The 17,482-nt window shown below is 44.7% G+C and overlaps 1 protein-coding gene across 3 annotated transcripts in view; it reads right to left on the bottom strand.

Moving 5' to 3' along the window:
• Positions 1-17,482, bottom strand: part of ACVR2A (activin A receptor type 2A) — a 404,271-nt gene that overhangs the window by 73,707 nt on the left and 313,082 nt on the right. For all 3 annotated transcript variants that reach the window (XM_029605421.1, XM_029605422.1, XM_029605423.1), the window contains one exon: positions 8,905-9,041. In XM_029605421.1, coding sequence (XP_029461281.1) covers positions 8,905-9,041 — 137 coding nt within the window. The remainder of the gene's footprint in view (positions 1-8,904; positions 9,042-17,482) is intronic.

The raw sequence follows: 17,482 nt of genomic DNA, 5'->3' as shown, positions 1-17,482 counted from the left end.
TAGGAGGCTCCACATACTGGAGAATAACCAGCACCTTGTGCTGGGTATCCCCCTCCTCCATCTGTAACTGAAATGGGATGGCTTCCGCCATCAACTTGACAAAACCTGAGAAGGCGATATCTCTGCAGTCAGGAGCAGATGGGTCAGAAGGAAGACCAGCATATGCGTCCGAGACCGAACCATCTGAAGAGTTCCACCCCCCCCCCCTTTAGGGGTCATAGAGATCATCTCCACTGTAATTAACTGTAGATGGATCCCAAAGTGCTTAGTCTTCAGCCAATGGTATAGAAACAGACTCGGCTGGCTGGGTGGACCTGGACCCTGAGGCTCTCCCCATCGCCAGGGGAGCTTCCTCCTCCAAGGAATCAGGGATGACCACCAGACTGGTCGGTAGTGGTCCTGATGCGCAACAGGTGTGGATACAGTCTTGGGCACCGAAACCAGTGAAGGTGTCAGTAATACTCCGATAAGTGCATGCAGGAATTCGAGCAGCAGCTCAAGGAGAGTGTGTCTGCTCTGGTGCTCAGACACCAAGGTCCTGCAGCACTTTCTCCATGGCTAGCTGGACTCGCTTCTCTAGTTCTTCCTCAAAGATCACCAATACCAGGACAAACTGGAATCCAGATTGTGTAACCAGATCAGTTTCAGAACCGAGAGAAGGATCGGTAGCAAATATTGGGACCGGTGGAAGCCATGGCGAACCCTGGGGACTATGAACTGGCACTTCTCATCTCGGGTCACTTCAGGGGCACATTGCAGCTGAGGCTGGTATGTCCTCATGCCCAGCACCATGATTCAACAGGGACCGATGTTGAAGCTTCTTCCACTTTTCTTGATGCTCAGATTGATCCTTCCCTGGTGCTAAGGCTGAAGACAACAAACTTGGTATCCTCGGCCTGTGGAAGCTGGGCAATGGCCCATCTCTGGAGACCCTGGATGCCATCGACGCCAATGGCCCCACCAATGTCGATGGCTCAACATTCATTGGTGCAACTCAGAGGTTCCTCAATGTCAATGCCTCTGATGCAGACGGATGGGTCTTCCACTGCCCGAAGAGCTGGTCTATCTTCTCTGACGAGTCCTTTTGGGGTCATCTGTGTGCACTTGCTGTAAATCCACACATCATGCAATGCCCCCAGGCAGAGGATACATCTATCATATGGTCAATGAGAGACAGTCATTGTGCACTGAAGGCATCAGTTGATCCCCATCAATGACGACATTGCGAAAGAAAAGGAACGATGTCAAAATTGATGGCAATGGCTATCGATGGCTGGTGAGCACTGAGCACACCGCTCCTTGCAGGACTGACTCAAAGAAAACTTACCGTATGTGGCAAAAATACCTGTCAGACTCTAGAGGGGAGAACCAGGGGGGTACCTTCGCGTTGACAGCTCTATCCTGACACCAAAAAAAATCAACCAAAAACAGCTGAAATACTCCAGGAGAATAAAGAGAGAGACAAACTTTGCCGCAAGACTACGGGATCTGCGGAAGAGACTGAGGGGACCATCACAAAGTCAATAAAAAAACCCAAAACACCTAAATCGGTGGTACAACGATACCATAAGATCAGCCAAACGTGAACTCAGAAAAAAAAGAGATCCTGGCGCAAGAATAAAACCGATCCACTACTCAACGCATACCGAACCCATTTAACTATAAAAAACTAATCCATAATGCAAAAAAGGCCTTCTACTGAACCAAAATAAATCAATAGCAATATAACCCTAGAATGCTATTCACAATCGTACAAAACCTCACCAAACCAACAAATGAACTAAGATCACTTTCCACCACAAACAAAAGCAATGAATTTGCTGAATATTTCACTGAGAAAATCAAAATGTTTACAATGCCAGCAACAACTACAAAACTCACACCCAAAATAACATCAACTTGGTCTAACTTCGACCCCATCTCCTCACTGGAAATCCAAAATATAATAAAAAAAAATGAATCCAGCAAACCATCCCATTGATAGTATCCCCATTCAAACAATTAAACTAATTGAAAACACAATTACCAAAACAATAAACAGTCAACCTTTCCCTCATCGAAGGGAAATATCCTGAATGCCTAAAATCAGCAATCATTAAACCATTAATAAAAAAGAACAACCTAGACCCTGAGAACATTCAAAACTACCGACCCATATCAAACTTACTTTTCATTGCAAAAATTGAGAAAATCATCCACTCACAACTCTCTGAATACCTTGACACGAACAACATACTTCACCCTTCTCAATTTGGATTCAGAAATATTTAAGCACAGAATCCCTACTTCTCTCACTAAATGACACAGTACTCAAAGGATTTGACAAAGGACAAAGCTACCTACTAATACTCCTGGACCTATCAGCTGCTTTCGACACAGTAAACCATGCAATTTTACTCGACAGTCTAGCTGAAATAGGAGTCATGGACACCACATTAGAATGGTTTTCCTCCTACCTAACACATAGAAATTTCCAAGTAATGTTCAACAACAATCTCTTGAATAAAGTAAACATAAACACAGGAGTGCCGCAAGGCTACACTTTTCAACGTTTACCTACTTCCTATGTGTCATGCACTAGAACGCCTTAGGTTGATCCACTTTCTATTTGCTGACGATATACAAATACTAGTCCCTATACAAAATATGCTGGAAGAAACATATGAGAAAACAACTCTCTCAGAAATCAAACAGCATCTAACTGACCTGAAACTCATAATAAACATAGATAAAACTGAGTAAATCGAAAGAAAAACCACCACCACCCCCATTTTACCACTCAAAACAGAAAACCCAAATACCTTAATCTCTGTCACTCATACGCGAAATCTAGGAATCATAATAAACAAAGATCTTTCATTCAAAACACACATAACTAACAAAATTAAAGAAGGATACCACAAACTACTGATGCTCAGACGTCTCAAACCCTTCCTCGCACATGATGATTTCAGAACGGTCCTGCAACTTCTCATCTTCTCCAACCTGGACTACTGCAACGCTCTACTCCTTGGCCTACCACTTGCTACCATCCGCCCTCTACAGATCCTACAGAACACAGCCGCCAGAATTCTGACTGGATCAAAAAAACATGAGCAAATCATGCCAACCCTCATCTCTTTACACTGGCTCCCAATAAAATACCGTATAGAATACAAAGTACTCACAATCCTGAATAAAATAATTCAAGGACAGCAAAGCAACTGGCTAAGCAAATCCATCGTAATCCACGCTCCTAAAACAGAACCTACGCTCAACAAACAAAGGCCTCCTCAAAATTCCTCACTCCAGAACCACACAACTGAACTGAACACATGAGAGAGCCATATCCGTCGCCAGCCCCACTCTATGGAACTCAATACCAATCGAAATAAGAAATCAACCAAATATCTAAATTTTCAAAAAAGACCTCAAAACCTGGTTATTCACCAGAGCCTACTCAAACTCACTCAATCAACCAGACCACCAATCAACCATGCAACCCAACAATAAGAAAAATGCTCCGTCTCTCTATCAATTAAATAACGCCCACCATGTGAACACTTAAGATAATGAGCAACTGACCTCACTTATTACCCCTAGCCTATATGTAAGTTTGTTTTTTTTACTTTATGTATCAACATTAACGTATGTAGTAACACTGCTGCTATATAAGATTGATAATATGTAATAATTTTATTTATAATGAACTAACCTTCAAACCCCAATCTTTCTTTCAATATGACAGTTTGCTGCAACGATGTTTTGTAGCCAATATATTTCTCGACTACTGTAAACCGTTCTGATGGCGAAACCAAATGACGGTATACAAAACACATTAAATAAATAAATAAATAAATAAATAATGCATGCCGGAGATTGCTCAGAAAGGCTTACTTAAAGTTCTAGAAACTTTGACATTTTTTGTGCAGGGCCCATCATATGCTGTCACCCATGTGTAAGGGCTGCCTTCTTGCTTGTCCTCTGAGAAATAACTTCCCTATTTACCTGTTCCACACCACTCATGATTTTATAGACCTCTATCATATCTCCTGTCAGGCATCTCTTCTCCAGACTGAACAGCCCTAACCTGTTTAGCCTTTCCTCATAGGAGAGCTTTTCTATCCCTTTATCATTCTGGTTACCCTTCTTCAACCTTTTTCTAGTTCTGCTAAATATTTTCTGAGATGAGACAACCACAACTGCATAAACCAGTATAATCTGAAACAGTAATTAATACCTTTACTTTCAACTGCAGAAAATAAAATAGTACAAACTAATAAAAATATAAATTCTGCCAAAAGAATAGTGTACTTTTTGTTTCCCTCCTTTCATTACTCTAGACTCCACTGTCCGTCCCACATGCTGTCATGCTGAACATCTAGTAAGTGCCAATTTCCGATAAGCAGCAAAACTGGCTTTGTGATATTAATGTGACTCAGCGAAAGCAAGTAAAAGTAGGAAAATGCTACAGATGAACTTTGCCAGCAATTCTCCACTTAGCCGCCTTAGGCCACCACAACTTTTAAAACTTACCCAACCAAAAACACCTTTTCAAATCATTTGTCCTATTCCATTCTCTATATTATATTTGCAAGCAACATTTAAATACAGCAGCTATTGGAGAAGCAGGGAAATGTGAGAGATTTTTTAAATGTTAAGAAAAAAAAAAAAAAGCATTTTATGTACTGTTGTACCTGCATTTTCTTTGTCTTTGAATAACAAAGTAAACTCAATCGAGTTGCTTATACTTAATAACTACCGTATTTTTCGCTCCATAAGACGCACTTTTTTTCCCCAAAAGTGGGGGGAAAATGTCTGTGCATCTTATTGAGCGAATATAAAAAACAAAAACAAACAACTACAACTCCCCACCCTCCTAACCCCCCCTCCCCCCCAAGACCTGTCAAAAGTCTCTGGTGGTCCAACGGGGGTCCAGGAGCGATCTCCTGCACTTGGGCCATCGGCTGACAGTAATCAAAGTGGCGCCGACGGCCCTTTGCCCTTACTATGTCACAGAGGCTACTGGTGCCATTGGTCGGCCCCTGTGACATAGTAAGGGCAAAGGGCTGTCGGCCCAAGTGCAGGAGATTGCTCCTGGACCACCAGGGACTTTTGGCAGGTCTTGGAGGGGTCAGGAGTTGTAGTTAATTCAATTTGAAGGGTTGGGATGGGTTAGTTTTTTTTCCCACAGAAAGAGAACGATAAACGTTTTCTGATCTGGGGAGTGGACCCAAATGGCCCTCCCCAGACCCAAAAACGAAATGGGGACCAAAAAAATTGTATGTACTCCCCTAATTTGCTCCATAAGACACATAGGAGCCCGGGAACAGAGCCGGTTTAGCACACCATTTTTCTTTTTTTGTTTTTCATTTTCCCCCTCTGAATCCTAGGTGCGTCTTATGGAGTGAAAAAAAATACGGTATTCATACTTGGAAACATTTCTTTTCAGTTATTTTATTGTTCCTGTTAATTTCAATATTATTAAAAAAAAAAAAAAATCAGATGAAAAATCTCTTTTCACTATTTTCACCTGTTCTTCTCTACCTCATGTCCCTGAATTGCACCATCCTAAAAAAAAAAAAAAAAAAAAAAAAAGAAGATAGTACTTCCATTTTTACTGGTGTGATCTACAGGCCTCCAACTCAAACAGAAGAACTGGACACTGATCTGATATCCAAAAAGTGGGAAAGAAGGGAGACGTGCTGCTCATTAGAGATTTTTATCTGCTGGATGTGGCTTGGAGTATCCCTTCTGCGGAGTCTACACATAGAAAAGAGATAGTGGATGCCCTTCAAGAGGATCTGCTCAAAGAAATGGCAATGGAACCCATAAGGTAGAATGTGATACTACCTTAGTGTTCACTAATGGGGATGTTGTCTCTAATGTTTGGTTAGGGGCTCACCTGAGCACCAGTGATCATCAGATGGCATGGTTCGATATTGTGAATGGGATACAGAAAAGCCACAGATAGACCCAAGTTTTGAATTTCACAAATATGGACTTTGCCAAAATAGGGACATACCTGGAGGAAGAATTGGAAGACAGAGAAAATGGGAGTAAAAAATGGATCAATAGTGGGCCAAATAAAAAGGAGTTATTATAAAGGCAACAAATCTATTTGTTAGAAAAGTAAACAAGAGTAAGAGGAAAAAGAAACCAATCTGGTTCTCAAATGAAGTGACTGAAAAAATAGGCAAAACGAACAGTGTTTAAGAAGTAAAAAGGATCCCAAAAAAAAAAAAGGAACACAGGGAAAAATATCTTAAAATTGAGGAAGATGAAAAAAGAAATCAGTAAAGCAAAATGGCAAGTGGGAAAAAGGATTGCCAAAGAGGTAAAAAGAGGTGACAAAACATTTTGCAGATATATTAAGAGAAAGAAGGAAGGCCTGAAGTGGTTTAGTGAAATTGAGAAGTGACTAGGTGTGGAGAGAGTAGAAGAAATGGCAGAAATATTAAACAAATACTTCAGTTTGGTGTTCACTAAAGAAGACCATGAAGGAGCATTGCTGGTTGACAGGACCATAGATGAGGATGGGGTAGACGAAACTCCATTTACAGAAGTTTGCCTAGCTGTATGAAGAACAGCTAGGCAAACAAAGTGGACAAGGCCATGGGCTAAATGGGGTACATCCCAAGATACTAAGGGAGTTCAGAGATGTGCTAGTGGATCCACTGAAAAACCTGCTCGATAGATCCTTGGAAACGGGAGTAATGTTATGGGACTGGAGAAGAGTGGTGGTGTTCCCGCTTCATAACAGTGGTAGAAGAGACAAGGCTGGAAACTACAGGCTGGTTAACCTCACCTCGATAGTGGGAAAATTAATGGAGACTTTGCTGAAGGAAAGGATAGTGAACTATCTACAATCAGGTGGGTTGCTGGACTCGAGGCAGCTTGGATTCACCAGGGAAAGGTCCTGTCAGACAAATCTGATAAGATTTTTTTGATCAGATGACTAGAGAATTGGATTAAAAAAAAAAGTGCTCGATGTGATCTACTTGGATTTCATCAAAGCTTCTGATACAGTCCTGGATAGGAGGCTTGTGAATAAAATGAGAAGCTTGGGAGTGAGTGCCAAAGTGGGGCATGGATTGCAAACTGATGACTGATAGGAGACAGTGTGTAATGGTAAATGGAACCTACTCTGAAGAAAGAACCATGTTAAGTGGAGAGCTCCAGGGATCGTTTTTGGGACCTGTTCTGTTCATTATCTTTTGAGAGAGAAATTTTGGAAGGGGCAGAAAGTAAAGTTGTCTATTTGCGGAATATAATAAGATCTGCAACAGAGTGGACATGCCTGAAAGAGTAGACAGAATGAAGAATAATCGAATATTTGGCAGCTGGGATTCAATGCCAAAAAGTGCAGTGTCTTGCATCTGGGATGTGGTAATCCAAAGAGCTGTATGTGATGGGGAGGTAAAAGACCAATGTTCACGGACCAAGGGAGGGACCTTGGATAATAGTGTCTGGCAATCTGAAGACTGCAAAGCAATGTGACAAGGCAATAGCTAAGCCAGAAGAATGCTGGGCCACATAGAGAGAGGAATAACGAGTAAGAAAAAGGAGGTGATAATGCCCTTGTACAGAGGTCCTTGGTGAGGCCTCACCTGGAGTACTGGGTTCAGTTCTGGAGCCCATTTCTCAAAACGGATAGAGACAGGATGAGGGGGGGTCCATAGAAGGGCAACCAAAATGGTGTGGGGTCTCTACTGGAAGACTTACGAGGAGAGGATGAAGGATCTAAATATGTATACCCTGAAAGAGAGGTGTAGGGAAAAATGATTCAGATCTTCAGATACCTGAAAGGTTTTAATGATACACAAACTTCAAACCTTTTCTGCTGGAAAAGAAACAGAAGAACTAGGGGTCATGAAATGAAACTCTAGAGGGATGACTCAAAAGCAGTATCAGGAAATATTTATTCACAGAGAGGGTGGGGGATGCCTGGAATGCCCTTCCGGAGATGGTGGTGAAGACAAAAGCAGTGAAAGAATAGGGACATGAGATAAACACTATGGATTCCTAAAAATTAGAGGATGGAAATGAATACAAGGGTGCAAGGGGGTAACCTGCTTGGTGCGGCAATTACTACCCTTAACAGAAGGCATGAGTATTACTATCCTTAACCAATAAGCCTTGATGTTTTTGACGCAACAGCAACATCACTCGCCGCTTCAATGGCAGGGCGGGGGGGAGGGGGGAATTGGATTCAACCACCACCAACATAAGCCCTGACTTTTATGGTGTGGGATACTGAGATGCAGACATTTAGGGAAAAAACACAGGACTGCTTCTACAGCCAAATCCAAAAGCAAAGCACAAGAAGCATTGTCTAAATTTTCAAGAAGGCTCCTCACCCAATAAAAATGTTGGTAGCAGTAACTTTTTAAGGGTTTGACAGTTGCTTGGCTTTGATTATAAATATTACTAACCTTATCATAAGGCTTGGGGATAACTGCACAGAGTGGCAGTTACTACCCTTAAGAGAAACATAAGGGTAACCTGCTTGGCACAGCAAATACTACCTTAAGAAACTTGCTAGGCAGACTGGCTGGAGCATTTGGTCCTTTTCTGCCATCATTACTATTTGTTTGTGATAACACTGAAATTCCCAAGAAAACAATAAACTGAAAATGAAGTATCCTATTCATACTTAATATACACCAATGATTTAAGTAACTGCATACAGCAGTATGAGCTAATTTTTACCTTTACCAGTGCTGAAACCCTTTACAATATGTTATGCAATATTACTGTGCTTTTGTTCTTTGAAAATAAAAAAAAATGGTATTGCTTGTTCAAAACTGCCTTGCTGTTTACCCCTCAATAGACATATAAACAGAATGGCATGTGACAAAGGAGATCAGTTTATGGTGCCGTCACTTGAGATTTCAGGCTACCACTTCAAGTCACCATACCTACCTATGGGCTATGGCTGGTTTGTGACCTTCTTTTACATCCTCATGAAGGTAAGCTAAACCTCTTGCCATGGTTTCAGCGATATGACACAATTCATTCCATGAAACAACATTTGCTTTCAGAAAATCTGTCAATGAACCCTGTGAATTAAAATATAAAACAGCAAATTTCACCATTGGAATTAAATTAATTGGTTTTCATATCACATAGTTTGCCACAACAAATTATATCAGCCCTAAAACAGGGTCCTCTAGAGGTGTTTCTTGTTCTGGGCCTCTTAGTTTGTTGGTCATGTATTCATTCTGTGACTTGTGAAGTATTACTAGATTTACTTTTAGGACCGAACTTAACATACTATAAATTTGACTCATGCCCTTCTTTTCTGGTATGAGGAACAAAGGAGAAATTACTACTTACCTGATAATTTCTTTTTCTTTAGTACAGACAGGTGGATCCACAACCAGTGGGTCATGCACCCCTACCACCAGATGAAGATGGAGCAATGCTGATGTCACGGTTTAAACATCCCTGCACTGACATCAGCCTGCCAGTATTCTCTGCAAAAGCCAACTGTGGACAAGCTAACAAAAACTTGATTATTAACAAACAACCACTCCAATACTCAGCCAACAGGAAGCCACTGAGCTCAGACAAGGAGAGCAATAGTACTAGTCTAGCACCCTTTCTTAGATGATCCAGTTTTTAACCACCACTGCAGGTGAGTGCAGACCTCTATTGGTAGGTGAAGCCAAATCAAATAGTCCTGAGGCTGTGGGTTCCAACAAGACAGCACAGTGTGCTGAAGAGGATGCATTTGTGCCTTACCTATGGCACCACTTCCAGGGTCACCACCATCAATCCGAGCACCTGTAGATAGGACCACTCTCTTGGGCGTATTGTGTTTGTCAATAGATGCACGTGCACCATCAGCTTCTGAATACGACACTTTGGCAGGAACACCCTACCCTGTTTCGTGTCAAACCGAACACAGCAATACTCTAGCGACTGTGATGGTGGAAGATTGCTGTTGGCCAAGTTCACTACCTAACCCTAGATCCTGCAACAAGATTATCACCTTGCATGAAACCCGGAGGCTTTCTTCCAGACTCTTGGCCAGAATCAGCTTGTCGTCAAACTATTGGCTTACCAGGATCCTATCCTCTATCAACTCTGCCGCCACCACCACCATAACCTTGGAAAAAGTTCTGGGTGCGGTGGCCAAACCAAAAGGTAGCACTTAAAACTGATAACGACGTCCCAAAATGATGAAACACAGATATTGTTGATGCTCTAGCCAGATGGGAATATGCAGGTACGCCTTGAAAAAATCCAGAGACATCACAAACTCCCCCAACTGTACTGCCATTATCACTGAGCACAAGGTTTCCATGCAAAAACGAGTCACATAAAACTGACTGTTCACCCCCCCCCCCCCCCCCCGAGATCCAGGAAGGGGTGAAAATAGCCCTCCTTCTTGGGCCAACAAAATAAATGGGAGCACAGAGGAGAGGATCACATTGCTGGTGGCTGAAAGGAATTAGTAAGTTTTGCTTGGGAAATTTTTTTTTTTTAAAGTATTGGGGTGAAGTTAACTATTGGGGAATATTATTTAAAGTGTTTATGCTTTTAATAGTCAGTAAGGCAGCGAATAAACCGGCATGGTTAAAAGGTGAGGTGAAAGAAGCTATTTTAGCCAAAAGATCTTCATTCAAAAATTGGAAGAAGGATCCAGCAGAAGAAAATAGGATAATGTATAAGCATTGGCAAGTTAAATGTAAGACATTGATAAGACAGGCTAAGAGAGAATTTGAAAAGAAGTTGGCCGTAGAGGCAAAAACTCACAGTAAAAATTTTTTTAAATATATCCGAAGCAGAAAGCCTGTGAGGGAATCAGTTGGACCATTAGATGATTCAGGGGTTAAAGGGGCACTTAGAGAAGATAAGGCCATCGCAGAAAGATTAAACGATTTCTTTGCTTCGGAGTTTACCGAAGATGATGTTGAGAGATACCCGTTCCGGAGAAGGTTTTCATGGGTATTGATTCAGATGGACTGAACCAGATCACAGTGAACCTAGAAGATGTGGTAGGCCCAACTGACAAACTGAAGAGTAGTAAATCACCTGGACCGGATGGTATACACCCCAGGGTACTTAAGGAACTAAAAAATGAAATTTCAGATCAATTAGAAAAAATTTGTAACCTATTATTAAAATCATCCATTGTACCTGAAGACTGGAGGGTGGCTAATGCAACTCCAATATTTAAAAAGGGCTCCAGGGGCGATCCTGGAAACTACAGACCAGTTAGCCTGACTTCAGTGCCAGGAAAAATAATGGAAAGTGTTCTAAATATCAAAATCACAGAAAATAAAGAAAGACATGGTTTAATGGAATAAAGTCAGCATGGCTTTACCCAAGGCAAGTCTTGCCTCACAAATCTGCTTCACTTTTTTGAAGGAGTTAATAAACATGTAGATAAAAGTGAACCAGTAGATGTAGTGTATTTGGATTTTCAGAAGGCATTTGACAAAGTTCCTCATGAGAGTCTTCTAGGAAAAGTAAAAAGTCATGGGATAGGTGGTGATGTCCTTTTGTGGATTACAAACTTGCTAAAAGACAGGAAACAGTAGGATTAAATGGACAATTTTCTCAGTGGAAGGGAGTGGGCAGTGGAGTGCCTCAGGGATCTGTAATGGACAAGTACTTTTCAATATATTTATAAATGATCTGGAAAGGAATACGACGAGTGAGGTAATCAAATTTGCAGATGATATAAATTATTCAGAGTAGTTAAATCAGAAGCAGATTGTGATAAATTGCAGGAGGACCTTGTGAGACTGGAAAATTGGGCATCCAAATGGCAGATGAAAGTTAATGTGGATAAGTGCAAGGTGATGCATATAGGGAAAAATAACCCATGCTATAGTTACAGAATGTTAGGTTCCATATTAGGAGCTACCACCCAAGAAAGAGATCTAGGCATCATTTATTTATTTATTTACGATTTTAAATACCGATGTTCATTTCAAAAAGAGATATCACATCGGTTTACAATAAGGTACAATAGGTAATTCACTATCCCCTAAAAGGGCTTACAATCTAAAATTTTTGTACCTGAGGCTAAGAGATTACAAAAATAAAATCATCAAAATCAAAGTTCTTAACAATTAAGCAAAAGGTATAACAAGGAGCATATTAAACAAATAACACAAAGGGTTGCACGAAGGGGTGCACAAAGGGGAGTCATAGTGGATAACAGTGAAATCATCGGTTCAGTGTGCTGTGGCAGTCAAAAAAGCAAACAAAATGTTGGGAATTATTAGAAAGGGAATGGTGAATAAAACAGAAAATGTCATAATGCCTCTGTATTGCTCCATGGTGAAATTGCATCTTGAATACTGTGTACAATTCTGGTAGTCCCATCTCAAAAAAGATATAGTTGCAATGGAGAAGGTAGAGAGAAGGGCGACCAAAATGATAAAGGGGATGGAACAGCTCCCCCTATGAGGAAATACTAAAGAGGTTAGGACTGTTTAGCTTGGAGAAGAGACAGCTGACGGGGGATATTGGAGAAATTACTTACCAGATAATTTCATTTCCCTTAGTGTAGACAGATGTATTCAGGACCAATGGGTATAGTGTGCTCCTGATAGCAGTTGGAGACTGAGTCAGATTTCAATCTGACGTCAGCACCAGTACATATACCCGTGCAGGAAGCTCTGCTCTTCAGTATTCTCCTCGCAAAGCAATTGTGGATATGTGTATGTCTGGATAATTTGATTAACTTGGTTAACTTTGTTTAACTTGAATAACTTAGGAACGTGATCAACTTGAACTGGTTGACGTGGGCTACAGTTGGAGACAACCAATGCCCTCAACCGAGAAACTCCGACACCTGGTATCTATGGGTGTCCTAGCTGAAGGTAAGCGTGGCTTACCCGTGTTTGTCTTGACCTCGGGAATTGACACCCAAGGTTTTTGTGCATAGCGGCAGCCGTGGGCGGGATACTGAATCCATCTGTCTACACTAAGGAAAACGAAATTATCGTAAGTAATTTCTCGATTTCCTAGCGTGTAACAAATGGATTCAGGACCAATGGGATGTACAAAAGCTACTCCCGAACTGGGCGGGAAGCTGCCTGTGGCCCACTTAGCACTACCCTTGCAAATGCTGTGTCCTCCTGAGCTTGAACATCCAGGCGGTAGACCCTTGCGAAGGTGTAGATGGAGGACCATGTCACCACCCGACAGATCTCGGTGGGTGACAGCATCTTTGTTTCCGCCCAGGACACTGCCTGGGCTCTAGTGGAATGGGCCTTGACTTGTAGCAGTGGGGGCTTGCCTGCCTCTATGTAGACCACCTTGATTACTTCTTTGATCCAGTGGGCTATGGTTGCCCGCGAGGTCGCTTCTCCTTGTTTCTTCCCGGTCTGAAGGACGAATAGGTGTCTGTCTTTCGTACGGATTCTGACCTTTCCTGGTATCAGACAAGGAGTCTGCAGACGTTAAGGTGGCGAAGACGGCGAGATTCTTCCGAGCCCTTGTGCTCGTCTGGAGATGGCAGCGAGATGGTTTGGTTTAGATGGAAGTGAGAAACCACCTTTGGAAGGAAGGAGGGGACAGTGCGTAGCTGTATGGATCCCGGTGTGAATCTAAGAAAAGGTTCCCGACAGGATAGCGCTTGAAGTTCGGAGATGCGACGGGCCGAACATATTGCCACTAGAAATACAGTCTTCAAGGTTAGTAGTCGTAGAGACAGATCACGGATAGGTCTGAAAGAGGCTCCCGCTAGGAAGTCTAGTACTAGATTGAGGTTCCATAGGGGTCCCGGCCACTTTAAAGGTGGACGGATCTACTTGACCCCTCTCAGGAAGCGGGAGACGTCCGGATGAGATGTTAGGCTAATGCCTTCCACTTCGGTTCCGAAGCATGCCAACGCAGCCACCTGAACCTTGATTGAGTTGAGGGACAATCCCTTCTGTAAGCTGTCCTGCAGGAATTCCAGGATCGTGGGAATTTTGGCTGTCCGCGGAAGGATGTCGTGGTCTTTGCACCAGGCTTCGAATATTATCCATATTCGTATGTAGGTTAGCGATGTGGATAACTTGCGTGCTCGGAGCAAGGTGTCAATCACCACTCTCGAGTATCCGCTCTTCTCCAGGCATGTCCTCTCAATGGCTAGACTGAAAGAGCGAATAGAGTTGGGTCTTCGTGGAGGATCGGGCCTTGCTGGAGCAGATCCCTGTGTGGGGGTAGGGGGAGAGGGATCCCCATTAAGAGTCTTCGCATGTTTGCATACCACGGCTGCCTTGGCCAGTCCGGGGCCACCAGAAGTACTATCCCCCTGTGGTGTTCTATCTTGTAGATGATCCCGCCTAGTAGGGGCCAAGGGGGAAAGGCGTATAGTAGGTCTTCCTGTGGCCAGGTCTGGACAAGAGCATCAATCCCTTGGGATTGTGGTTCTCGTCTGACTGAAGAAGTTGGGGACTCGGACTTTGGACTGGGTTGCCAGGAGATCCATGGCTGGGGTTCCCCAGCGGTTTACTATCAACTGGAAGGCTGCGGACGACAGCATCCATTCCCCTGGGTCTAGACTCTCTCTACTGAGGTAGTCTGCAGCGACGTTGTCTTTTCCATCGATGTGGGCGGCTGAGATCCCTTTGTAGGTTTGCTTCCACCCCCGCCATTAGGGAATCTATTTCCAGGGACACCTGTTGGCTTCTGGTTCCTCCCTGGCAGTTGATGTAAGCAAATGTTGTGGTGTCCGACATGACTGACAGATTTACCCTGGAGTCTGTAACAGAACAGTCGGCAGGCTAGTCTGACCGCCTGGGCTTCCAGTCGGTTGATGTTCCACCCCAACTCTTCCTTGTCCCATTGCCCCTGGGCTGTCAGTTCGTGGCAGTGGGCTCCCCACCCTCGTTGGCTCGCATCCGTGGTGAGCAAGACCCAGGTTGGTGGAGATAGCCTTTCTCCCCTGCTTAGATGGCCTTCTTGTAGCTGGTTCCGCACTTCCTCCGGGAGCTGGAGGCGAACAGAGTAGGCCTGGGACATCGGGTTCCATCGTGACAGTAAGGAGTGCTGTAGCGGTCGCATGTGGGGCTCTTGCCCACAGGACCACTTCCAGGGCTGATGTCATGAGGCCGAGGACTTGGAGGTAGTCCCATACTTTGGGGTGGGGACGTCCTAGCAGGTTTCGCAGTTGGTTCACATCAGTTTTCTTCTCCTTGTAGGGGGAAGAAAGACCTTGTCTTGTTTGGTGTCGAACCGGACTCACAGGTATTCTAGAGATTGGGAGGGCTGCAGACAGCTCTTGTTTGTGTTGACGACCCACCCGAGGCTCTCCAGTAGAGAGTTGATTCTGGTGGTTGCCTGATGACTTTCGTCTGGAGATTTTGCCCTGATCAGCCAATCGTCCAGATATGGATGTATGAGGATTCCTTCTTTCCTCAGTGTCGCCACCACGATTTTGGTGAACGTGCGGGGGGGTGGGGGTGTGTGCTGTGGCTAGCCCGAAGGGTAGCGCCCGGAACTGGTAGTGGTGGTCCAAGATCATAAAGAGTAGGAAGCGCTGATGCTCGTGATGGACTGGGATGTGCAGGTAGGCTTCTGACAGGTCCAGGGAGATAAGGAATTCTCACTGCTGTATGGCCCTTACGACCGAGTGCAGGGTTTCCATGCGGAAGTGTGGTATCCTCAGGTAGCGGTCGACCGACTTGAGGTCCAGTATGGGCTGGAACGTTCCCTCTTTTTTGTGGACGATAAAACAGATGGCATAGTGCCCAGTATTTTGTTGTTGCGTGGGTACCGGCCTTATGGCCTTTAGGGTGAGTAATTTGGCCAGTGTGGTTTCCACTGCCGTCCTCTTGGAGGGTGCGAGGCAAGGAGATTTCACGAACTTGTCTGGATGGATGCTGTGGAAGTCCAGATAGTATCCCTCTCAAATGATGGTTAGGACCCACTTGTCCGCTGTTATCTCAACCCATCTTTGGTAGAATAGGGCAAGCCTGCCCCCTATGGCTTCTTCCTGTGGATGGGTGGGCTGAATCTCATTGTGGGGTGCGACTGGGGCCTGGGCCGGCGCCCCTCTTGTTGTGTTTGTTCCGAAAGGACTGGCCCCTGCCTGCGGGGTGAGGTGCTTGATATGTACTCTTGTAGGGTCTAAAGCGCTGTGAACCTCTGCCCTTAGGTAGTCTGGGAGAGGAGTGTTGGCTACTTTTGTTCTTGTCTTGTCCTGTACTGGAGATTCGCCCCATTTGTCAGCTAACTTTTCCAGCTCGCTCCCAAATAGGAGAGCTCCTTTGAAGGGCATTCTCGTGAGCTTCGTCTTGGAAGTTGCATTGGCTGACCAGCTTCGGGGCCAAAGTTGCCTTCTGGTTGCCACTATGGATGAGATTCCCCTGGCAGAGGTGCACACCAGGTTGGAGGTCGCATCTGTGAGGAAGGATATTGCTGGTTCTAGTGCTTCGACGGGCGTGGTGGCTTTCCTGGTCATTGATAAGCAGGCATGTGTCACTACGGCACAGCAGGCCGCAATCTGCAGTGACATGGCTGATACATCGAATGACTGTTTAAGGATGGATTCCTGACGTCTGTCCTGGGCAACCTTGAGTGCCGCTCCTCCCTCGACTGGAATAGTAGTGCGCTTTGTGACCGCGCAGACCATGGCGTCCACTTTGGGGAACACTAGTAGATCTTTGGCTGAGGGTTCCAGTGGATATGGGGCTTCCAGGGTCCACCCCCCTTTGAAACTGGCCTCCGGGGCATCCCATTCCAAGTTGATCAGCTATTGTACGGCTTGCAGCAAGGGGAAATGGCGGGAGGCATGACGGAGCCCTTCTAGGAGAGGGTTCATCTTTGGTTCCTCTGGCACTTATGCCTGGAATGGCGAGCTCCTTCAAGCTGAGCGCCACGAGATCTGATATCTCGTCTTTGGAGAAGAAACGCCTCAAGGTTCGGTAAGGTTCCGTTCCTGGAGGTATTTCCCCTTCCTCTAGGGAGTCTTGATCCTCGTCAGAGGTGTCCGTGTCTCCTATGGTGAGGCTTTTGCCGGGAGGAGCACGTCATTGGAAGGCCTGGAAGGGACCTGGGAAGCAAGGGTCCTCTGGTGGCGGATGTGTCTGTGCCATCGGTGGCGGTTGGATGTGGACAAAGGTGTGTAGACTCTTAAAGAATTCTACCCAGGAGAAGGATCCTGGGTCTAGATTAAAGGCCGCTGCATTCCCCAGGGACCCCGTTTGGGGGAGGGTCGTGCTGGGGATAGAGAGGTCTGGGGTACTATCGGTGGATCCGGATTCCTGTACTGGCTGGGGAGGGCCTTGTCCAGGTTCTCCCAGGGCCTCCTCGCATTGTAGACACAGAGCCTTGGCCTCCTTGTGCTGCGCAGAGGGCTTGTGCCTTGGTTTTCTTGGCCAGTGGTGCCATGGTTTTGTGCGCGTAGGTCGTTGAAACCTCGGTCTGTGCGTTTAATGTGCACGCCGGGAGGCTTAGCTATGCGCTCCGGGTGTGCCCAAGATGTGCGTGTAGGCCGGGATGCGCACTCACTGAGATGCGCGCACTGCTGTGTGCTCGGCCCCTATGC

The sequence above is a fragment of the Rhinatrema bivittatum genome, chromosome 6, assembly GCF_901001135.1.
Source record: "Rhinatrema bivittatum chromosome 6, aRhiBiv1.1, whole genome shotgun sequence".
NCBI classification, from domain to species: Eukaryota; Metazoa; Chordata; class Amphibia; order Gymnophiona; family Rhinatrematidae; genus Rhinatrema; species Rhinatrema bivittatum.
This window is presented reverse-complemented; position numbering and strand designations above follow the sequence as displayed.